We start from the raw sequence: 9,311 nt of genomic DNA on the forward strand, positions 1-9,311 counted from the left end.
CCCTGAGACACATCCTGCACAGCAGGAAGAGGTTCGGGTGAAGTCCCAGCGCCCCAGGCGTGGCTCTCAATGGCTCAGGTCTGGGGTGGGGAGGCTCAGCGTTTGGGGATTCCCCATCTCCACAGCGTTTTTCCTTCCCAACTCGTGTCGAGTCCTTCTTTCGGATACGCAAGACGCGGATACTCACGACGTGTACCCAGTTCCTACTCCCATTGGGTGTCGGGTTTCTAGAGAAGCCAATCAGCGTCGCCGTGGTCCCGATTCTAAAGTCCCCACGCACCCACGGGGACTCAGATTCTCCCCAAATACCGAGGATGGGGTTATGGCACCACGAACCCTCCTCCTGCTGCTTTCTGGGGCCCTGGCCCTGGCCGAGACCCAGGCGGGTGAGTGCGGGGTCGGGAGGGAAATGACCTCTGCGGGGAGGATCGAGAGGCCGCCCGGCAGGGGCGCAGGACCCAGGGAGCCAGGCTGGGAGGAGGGTCGGGAGGGTCTCAGCCCCTCCTCGTCCCCAGGCTCCCACTCCTTGAGGTATTTGAGCACCGCCGTGTCCCGGCCTGGCCGCGGGGAGTCCAGATACAGGTACATCGCAGTGGGCTACGTGGACGACACGCAGTTCATGCGGTTTGACAGCGACGCCCAGAGTCCGATGATGGAGCCGCGGGCGCCGTGGGTGGAGCAGGAGAGACCGGAGTATTGGGACCGGGAGGTCAAGGAGAGCGCACAAACTGACAGAGTAAACCTGCGGATCCTGCTCCGCTACTACAACCAGAGCGAGACCGGTGAGGGACTCAGGCTGGGGGAACAGGTCACGACTCCTCCCCATCTCCCACGGAGGGCCTGGGTCTCCCTGAGTCTCCGGTCTGAGATCCGCCCTGAGACTGCAGGACCTGCCCAGATCCTCCACCCGAGAGAACTCCAGGCGCCTTTACCTGGTTTCATTTTCAGTTTAGGCCAAAATCCCCGCGGGTTGGTCGGGGAGTGGGTAGGATTCGGTGGGCGGGGCTGACCATGGGGGCGGGGCCAGGGTCTCACACGCTCCAGGGAATGAATGGCTGCGATGTGGGACCGGATGGACGCTTCCTTCGAGGGTATCACCAGCACGCCTACGACGGCAAGGACTACATCTCCCTGAACGAGGACCTGCGCTCCTGGACCGCGGCGGACACAGCAGCTCAGATCACCCAGCGCAAGTGGGAGGCAGAGAAATATGCAGAGGAGTTCAGCACCTACCTGAAGGGCGCATGCGTGGAGTGGCTCCATAGATACCTGGAGAACGGGAAGGAGACGCTGCAGCGCACGGGTACCAGGGGCCACGGGGCGCCTTCACCATCTCCTGTAGATCTGCCGGGCTGGCCTCGCACAAGTAGGGGAGGAAAATGGGACCAATGCTAGAATATCGCCCTCCCTCCCTGAGTGGGAAGAATCCTCCTGGTTTCCGGATCCTGTACCAGAGATTGACTCTGAGTATCCGCTTTGCTTGCTGGGACAATTAAGGGATGAAGTCTTTGAGGGAATGGAAGGAAGGACAGTCCCTGGAACACTGATCAGCGGTCCCCTTTGACCCCTGCAACAACCTTGGGCTCTGTGACTTTCGCTCTCAGGCCTTCTTCTCTGCCTCACACACAATGTGTGTGGTGCTCTGATTCCAGCTCTTCTAAGTCCCTAGGCCTCCACTTAGGTCAGGGCCAGAAGTCCCTATGCCCCATCAGAGACTCGAACTTTGCAAGGAATAAGAGATTATCCGAGGTGTCCTGTCTATTCTCAGGATGGTCACATGAGCACTGCTTGGTGTCCCATGAGGAGGGCAAAGGGTCTGAATTTTCTGACTCTTCTCAGATCCTCCAAAGGCACACGTTGCCCATCACCCCATCTCTGACCATGAGGCCACCCTGAGGTGCTGGGCCTTGGGCTTCTACCCTGTGGAGATCATGCTGACCTGGCAGAGGGATGGAGAGGATCAGACCCAGGACACAGAGCTTGTGGAGACCAGGCCTGCAGGGGATGGAACCTTCCAGAAGTGGGCAGCTGTGGTGGTGCTTTCTGGGGAGGAGGAGCGATACACCTGCCATGTGCAGCACGAGGGGCTGCCAGAGCCCCTCACCCTGAGATGGGGTAAGGAGTGAGATGGAATAAAGGGGAGGATGAGAGGTGATGTCTTTTCTCAAGAGAAGCAGGAGCCCTTCTGGAGCCCTTCAGCAGGGTCAGGGCTGAGGCCTGGGGATCAGGGCCCCTCACCTTCCCCTCCTTTCCCAGAGCCATCTTCCCAGCCCACCATCCTCATCGTGGGCATCGTTGCTGGCCTGGTTGTCCTTGGAGCTGTGGTCACTGGAGCTGTGATGTGGAGCAAGAAGATCTGGTTGGGAAGGGGTGAGGAGTGGGGGTCTGAGCTTTCTTGTCCTAGTGGGGATTTTGAGCCTCAGGTAGAAGTGTGCTCTGTCTCCTTACTGGGAAGCACCATCCACACACATGGGCCTACCCAGCTGGGTACCCGTGTGACAACACTTACTCGTTTTTAAAGCAAAACGAACAACAGATTCTTCCCTTTGAAGACTGTGGTGGTGGGGACCTTATTGCCAACAGTCACAAACCACAGGGGAAGGTCCCTGCTGAGGACAGACCTTAGGAGGACAGTTGGTCCAGGACCCACACCTGCTTCCTTCTTATTTTCTGATACTGCCCTGGATCTGCAGTTATACATTTCTGAGAACTTCTCTGGGATCAAAGACTATGGGGTTGCTCTAGGACCTTATAACCCTCCTTTCTGGCCTCTCACAGGACATTTTCTTCCCACAGATGGAAACAGAGAGAGATACTCTCAGGCTGCAAGTAAGTATAAAGGGGGCTGAACCCTGAGATCATTGGGATACTGTGGTTGAGCTCAAGGAGAAGCTGTCCCAGCCCACAGTTCCTCCTCTAGCCGCATCTCCTGTGGGCTCTGACCAGGTCCTGTTTGTGTTCTATCCCAGTCATTGACACTGCCCAGGGCTTTAGTGTGTCTCTCATAACTTATAAAGGTGACACTTGGGGGCAGGGGCCCCGATGTAAGTGGGGTATTGTGGGGAACAGAGGGAATGCGGGTTTGCTATGGGGTTTCTTTGACTTGGATGTCCTGAGTATGCGATGGGCGGTTCAAAGTGTCACCTCTCACTGTGACTAATATTAATTTGTTTATGAATATTTTCTCTATAGTGTGAGATAGCCGCCTTGTGTGGGACTGAGAAGCAAGATTTGTTCATGCCTCCCTTTTGTGACTTTGAGTACCCTGAATTCTCTTTCTGCAAAGGTGTCCAAATGTGTCTTCATCCCTGTTAGTTTAACGTGAGAACGTGGGGGACCAGTCCACCCCCATGTCCTCCATGACCCTTTTCCCCGCACTGCCCCATGTTGTTTCTACACAATTATGCTTCCTGTTCCAGAGACATGGGACGTGGATGTCTTTATCTCTGTCTGAACTTCATGGTGTACTAAGCTGCAATTTCCTGCTTCCCTATTAAAATTAGAATCTGAGTATGAATTTACTTCTTCAAATTCTTGCTATGGGAGGTTGATGAGTTAATTAAAGGAGGAGATTACTAAAATTTAAGAGACAAAATAAATGGAAGACCTGAGAGCCTTCCAGAGTCTATATGTTTCTTCTACTGCTCTGTTGCAGGGGAGGAGAGTAGATGGGGCTGTGGCCAGTGGGAGCTCAGGCCACTGTGGGCTTTATGTGGTCACTGCTCACCTGGGTCATCTTTGCTGCTCCAATGGCCTTGGTCCTTCAGTAGAACCTTGTCCCACCAGGACTTGTGATCACAGGGACTCAGATGTCATTTAGGGCAGTCCCTGCACACAGAAGTCCTTGTGGTATCAAGAGACTGAGTTTTCAGACCTGTCCAGTGCTTGCCCTCTTTCCAGAGCTCTTTCTGGATTGTATTTTCCATCTTTTCACCAGCATTCTTACAGAAACCAGATTCTGAAATTTGCAAAGAGGGCTCCCATAGTTTCTCATTGTAGGTAACTTTCTGTTGGAACTCCTTCTGCTCTCTCTCCTACTCTTCTTCCTGCCCTGAGTTGTAGTGATCCTAGTGCCAACTCCAATCCAAACCCATGGATTTGTAAAACAGAGTCTAATTTAGATTTATATGCAGTTGGAAATTGGACTTACAATCCTAGGATTATCTTTCCTGAAGAGAGACATATGATTGTGTGCTGCAGTGTGCAGGAGGGTTGGTGTGGGAGGAGGGATGAGGGGAGGGGGGACACACAAGCAGCACTGGTGACAAAACCGCTGGTGGCTCTGATGTCGATGTGAGAGGATGTTGTGCTGTAGCTGCCACAAAACAGCATTTGGCCTGAGGCTGCATTAATAAAGATATTGCCTTGAGAATAGGGAGGTGCTCTATGGTGATCATTCATTGAACTGACATTTGTTGTCTGCTAAGTAAATGACTGTTCTTGGATTTGGAAAACATCTTTAAAGTAAAAACAGAAATGTCTGGCCTTGTGGTGCATATGTTCTAGAGAGAAGAGGCAGACGTAAGATACACTATGAGCAGAGTAAGGAAGAACAATGCTGGTGTTAGAAGGTGGCAAGTGCTGTGGGGTGTGATCCAGAGTGTGGGCTGTGGGGACAGGGAGGTGGCTGTTGTACTATGTGGTCAGTGTGGGCCTCCTTTCAAATGTGACCTTCAAAGAAGGATTTTTTTTTCACATTTGGCAGAGCTAATTGTGGCTTTATTTTGGAAGCACACACACACACACAGACACACAGACACACACACAGTTATTTTGTAGCTGAAGGCATGTGCAAGTGGGGGTACCCCAGGCAGTGAACTCCCCACAGGTGGGCTGAGGGCGAGGGCTGAGCCTCAGGTGGGTCTCCTGTTCCCGATGCTCCCCTGCACAGTGGCCTCCCCCACAGGCTCTGGGGTAGTCACAGGAAGGGGTAGACTGAGAGGGGCTGTTGTGGCAGTTTACTTGGACAGCACATTCGAGGACTTGGACAGCAGCTTCCTACCATGGGTTTTAATGGTCTTAATTTTCCTCATAACCACAGCCCTGGACGTGCTGGTGCAGCTGAAGAAGCTGGAGCCCCCACCAGAGCCAAAGCTGGAGCCCAGGCTGTAGCTGAGGCCAGGACTTGTGAGGTCCCTGTAGGCCAAGCTCAGCTCAACTGAGTAGCCACTGGTGGTGCTCCTATGGATACTCACCTTCCATATCCCAGATTCCAGCCAGCTCTCCTTGCCCTGCAGCAGCTTCCTGTAGGTGGCGATCTCGATGTGCATGGCCTGCTTATGTTCCTCAGCTCCTGGTACTGGCACAGCTGCCACACCATGTCCTGCTTTGCCCACTGTTGGGCGGCCTCCAACATGGACAGTTTGGCTTCATTAATGGCCAGCTCCTCATGCTTCTTGGCATCCATGATGATGGCCTGCAGGGGCCCACTGGCTTTTGAGGCCCTCCATCTCAGCCTGAAGCCATCTGAGGTTCCAGGTCATCTCTGAGATCTCTGTCTTCATGTGACAAAGGTCATCCCATGCTTCCCAGCCAGAGCTTGCCGCTCCTCCTACTTGATCTGATGCTCTCAGCCTCAGCCTGGCTGTGGTTGGCAATCTCCTCTTACTGGGCCTTGACCTCAGTGATGATGCTATTCAAGTCCTGGGAGCGGATATTGTCCATGGACAGCATCACAGATGTGTCAGATTGGGGATTGCAGCTCCCGGATCTCCCGTTCACACAGCGGCCAGAGGAAGTTGGTCTCATCAGTCAGCCCTTCCAGGTGAGACTCCAGCTCTACCTGGTTCATGTCAGCTTCATCCACATCCTTCTTTAGGAGGAGAAATTCATTCTCCATCTTTGTATGATTATTGATCTCATCCTCATATTTGTTCTTGAAGTCTTCCACCAGCCCCGTGTGTTGCCAAACTCCACCTCCAGCTTTAGCTTTTCCTGGCCCAGAATGTCCAGCTGCTGCTGAAGGGTGATGTGGCTCTCAATCATGTGGTCCATGTTCCTCTGAGTCATCTTCTGCTGATTTAGGAGTCTCCACTTGGTCTCCATCATCTTGTTCTACCGCTCCAGGAACAACATGAACCCTATTGATGAAGGAGACAAATTTGTTGTTGAGGTTCTTGATCTGCTCCTTCTCCTGTGTGCACACGGCCTGGGTGTTGGGGTTCACCTCTAGCTTAAGGGCGCTCAGCAGGGTCTTGTTTAACATGATGGCTATGATGCCCCCATTCCACAAGCCCTGCCACAGCCTCCACCCAGACCCTTGCCGTGCCCAAGCCACCCCCAAAGCTGCTGCCACTGCTGCCCACTTTGGAGAAGCTTGAGGAGCTGATGTGGGCACCAGGCCCACTCATGTAGGAGCAGCTGCTGAAGGCCTGGGGCCAGAATGGAATACCTTGTAGTACTTCTGGGTCACCCTCATGGACATGGTGGGGAAAGTGTGCTGAGCCAGGCAGAGTTGCATGAAGGAGCAGAGAAGCTGCTTCTAGGTCTTGATGAAAGATTTGAAGGACATGAGGGATATCTATGAGGATTTCTACAAAAGTTCTTTCCAGGCAGGGAGGCTCCCATGCAAATGCACTAGAGCAGGAAGGTGTCTGTGTTCTGGGAAATGGGAAGAGGCCAGAAGGGCTGGACAGAGTAACTGAGATGAGTTCTGAGGTGTGGCCACAGCAGACAGGCCTGGAGGGTGTGGGCAGGGTTTTCTCTTTTGCTCTGAGTGTGATGGAGAGTTAGAGGACAGTTTTGAAAAGTGGGACATGGTAGGACTTATTCTTTAAAAGCTTCTCTCTGGCTGCTCTACTGAGAACAGAATGACAAGCAAGGCAGTAGAGAAAACAGTGGGAAAGGTATGTAGCATTTCAGGATAGAGATGTCAGTTACCTTGACCTGGGTGTCAGCAGTGGAAATAATGAGAAGTGATGGGATTGTGGCTGCATCATAGCATTTGCTAATAAATTATATCTGTGATCTGAGAAAGAAGAATCAAGGACGGCCATAGTTTTAGACTGTGAGTGTAGATGGGAGGAGCTCCTGTCAGTGGAGATGAGGAGACTCTGGCAGGAGCATATGGAGGAGAGGGCATTGCAGGCATTCAGTGGAGGAAACATCTATGAGGAGTGCAGGTGAGGGGCCCAGATGCCTCTGCAGCTACAGCTTCACCATTCAATCACTCTCCTGCTTCCATCCACTGTGTCTCAGATCCAGAGCACCAATTCTCTCCTGGGCTATCTGCACAGGTATATGAAAGGGAAGTTATGGTTTCCAATTGGTTGCAATAAGTTACAGATTAATATTGTTCTTTCTTGGATGATTAAGGGAATGATAAGACAGTGGGTAATTAGAACATTTCTTAAGCAGGGTAAAATAATGAAAAGATTTTGATTAATCTGAAAAAGGCAAAAAAAGAAAAATAATGGACCAAAAAAGATGTAATGCTAGAAACAGCAAATGACAAGGTGGACTTAAACCCAACCCAGGTGACAACCACATTAAACATAATGGACTCAACCACCCCAATTACAAGGCAAAGAATGCAGAGGGGCAAAAATAAATAAATAAACAACAATAGACTATTTCAAAAAGACATACTATTGGTAGAAGATACAGAAAAGTTGAAAGTAAAAGGATAGAAAAGAAATGCCAGACAAACATTTGTAAAAAAAACGCATAGAGCCACCATTTAGAAAAATTACAGGACATGAGTCTCCTGAGACATAGAGTACATGTAAACACCTTATGACATCTGTTTTCTTTTTTTCAGAGACAGGATCTTGCTCAGTTGCCCAGGCTGAAATGCAATGGTGATCATAGCTGAGCTGACTGCAACCTCAAACTCCTGGGCTCAAGCAATTCTGCCTCAGCCACCCAAGTAGCTAGGACTATAGGCACACGCCACCACACCTGGCTATAACTTCCTTAATATAGTTTCCTATTTGTTGTGGTTTGATCCATGAAATGATATCATGCCATGTATCTGCCTTGCATAGGTACACGACAAATATTAGGTGAATAAAGAAATAAAACCACCCAGTGACTCAAGCCACATCCACATTCGTATTTTACAAGTGAAGAGCAACATCATAGACAAGTAAAGTAAAATAAATTGAATTACGTCATCCAGAGCAGAGTCAGGAACACGCACTCCATTCCCTGTACTCAAGGAATCAGAGCTCCACTGGGGTAGTAGCAGTTATCATGCAAGTTAGATATGCTAATTACTAGAATCAGAATGGATACCTTTCAAAATATAGTAAGAAAGTGTCTGGAAGGATTGACTGAACGCAAAGATAAAGGAAGAAAATTGATTGTTTAAAAGATAGATACAATATTTAAAGAAAAACATTTTTAAAAAAAGAGAGGCCTTATTTGGACCAAAGCAGAGATGAGCTCAAGTTTCAGGTGGGAAAATGCCTAAGCGCAGCTCCCAGATCCAAAGGAGACCCGATAAAGCATGGGGCATTTCCGGTTGTCACTTGGGGATTGGCAGGAGGGGGTCAGTGGTGTGCTTCTCGCATACCTCCCACAATGCCCAGGACAGCGCCCTCCACAAGGGATTCTCTGGCCCAAACTCTTAATAGGGCTGCTGTTGAGAAACCCACCCTGGAGGTAAGTGCAGGAATGTCCTCACTATTTCACAGTTGAAGAAACTGAGGCACCAGGAGGGAAAGCGCCAGTGAGATCAGGGCCGCAGTTTGAATCCAGGTCACCTGGCTGCAGCGTCCAGGCTCCCCCGTTGTCAGGGACCCGCGAGCTGACGAAAACAATCACAACTGCGAAGTGCCTGCATGTCCTGTTGGCGCCACCTGATGGTGGCACTGGGCCTGAGGCTCCTGGAGGCTGGCTGGGAGGGCCCGGGTGGGGCGGGGAAAGAAAAATCAGGTTTGGGTGGGAAATCTTTGTATCTCTTAGGGATACTTCCTCCTCGTGCTCTCCAGATTTCAAGCCATGACTTCGCTCAGGGAAAAAAAAGAAAGAAAGAAGAGAAGAAAAGACAATGTCCATATTGATTCTCCCACCCTGCTTTTCCCAACCCTCACCAGTCTCCTCCTGTGACTTCACCAACATCAGCAACTCTTTCCAAGAAACAAAACATTTACTCCCTCAATGTACTGCTTAGGGTTCTTCCCTTCCCAGCCCTAAGCAGGCAGCTCCTAATTGGAAAGCCCATCAGGAAGCCCCGGGGTTCGCAGGCCCAGCATCAAACCCCAGACTGCTATAGGTTCTGCACCTGACCTCACCCTAGGGAGCCCCAAGCTGGAGGAGGTCCAGTTTCGCCTGACCCCCTGACCTACACTTGGGCCACCCCAATCCTA

General features: G+C 51.1%; 1 protein-coding gene across 7 annotated transcripts; it reads left to right on the forward strand.

Moving 5' to 3' along the window:
• The first annotated feature begins 292 nt into the window (after positions 1–292).
• LOC144582061 (mamu class I histocompatibility antigen, alpha chain F-like) lies at positions 293–8,025 on the forward strand. Of its 7 annotated transcripts, none has more exons than XM_078368478.1 (7): positions 293–386; positions 516–782; positions 1,028–1,303; positions 1,840–2,115; positions 2,257–2,370; positions 2,797–2,829; positions 5,042–8,025. In XM_078368478.1, the coding sequence occupies exons 1-7, from the start codon at positions 323–325 to the stop codon at positions 5,110–5,112; spliced, it is 1,101 nt and encodes a 366-aa protein (XP_078224604.1). In that variant the 5' UTR covers positions 293–322; the 3' UTR covers positions 5,113–8,025. The 7 variants fall into 7 exon arrangements, with proteins under 7 accessions (XP_078224604.1, XP_078224605.1, XP_078224610.1 ...); XM_078368479.1 differs by having other exon boundaries at positions 1,091–1,303; XM_078368484.1 differs by having other exon boundaries at positions 634–782.
• Positions 8,026–9,311: the final 1,286 nt, after the last annotated feature.

Source organism: Callithrix jacchus, chromosome 4 (genome assembly GCF_049354715.1).
Source record: "Callithrix jacchus isolate 240 chromosome 4, calJac240_pri, whole genome shotgun sequence".
NCBI classification, from domain to species: Eukaryota; Metazoa; Chordata; class Mammalia; order Primates; family Cebidae; genus Callithrix; species Callithrix jacchus.

What these genes read in the sequence shown, in the direction of transcription:
- LOC144582061 (XM_078368483.1), top strand. Translation starts at nt 323, where the DNA reads ATGGCACCACGAACCCTCCTCCTGCTGCTTTCTGGGGCCCTGGCCCTG. An exon ending in GAAGATCTGGTTGGGAAGGG is followed by an intron (nt 2,371 to 2,796) that starts GTGAGGAGTGGG and finishes TTCTTCCCACAG; the next exon opens with ATGGAAACAGAGAGAGATAC. An exon ending in GAGATACTCTCAGGCTGCAA is followed by an intron (nt 2,830 to 5,041) that starts GTAAGTATAAAG and finishes TCATAACCACAG; the next exon opens with CCCTGGACGTGCTGGTGCAG.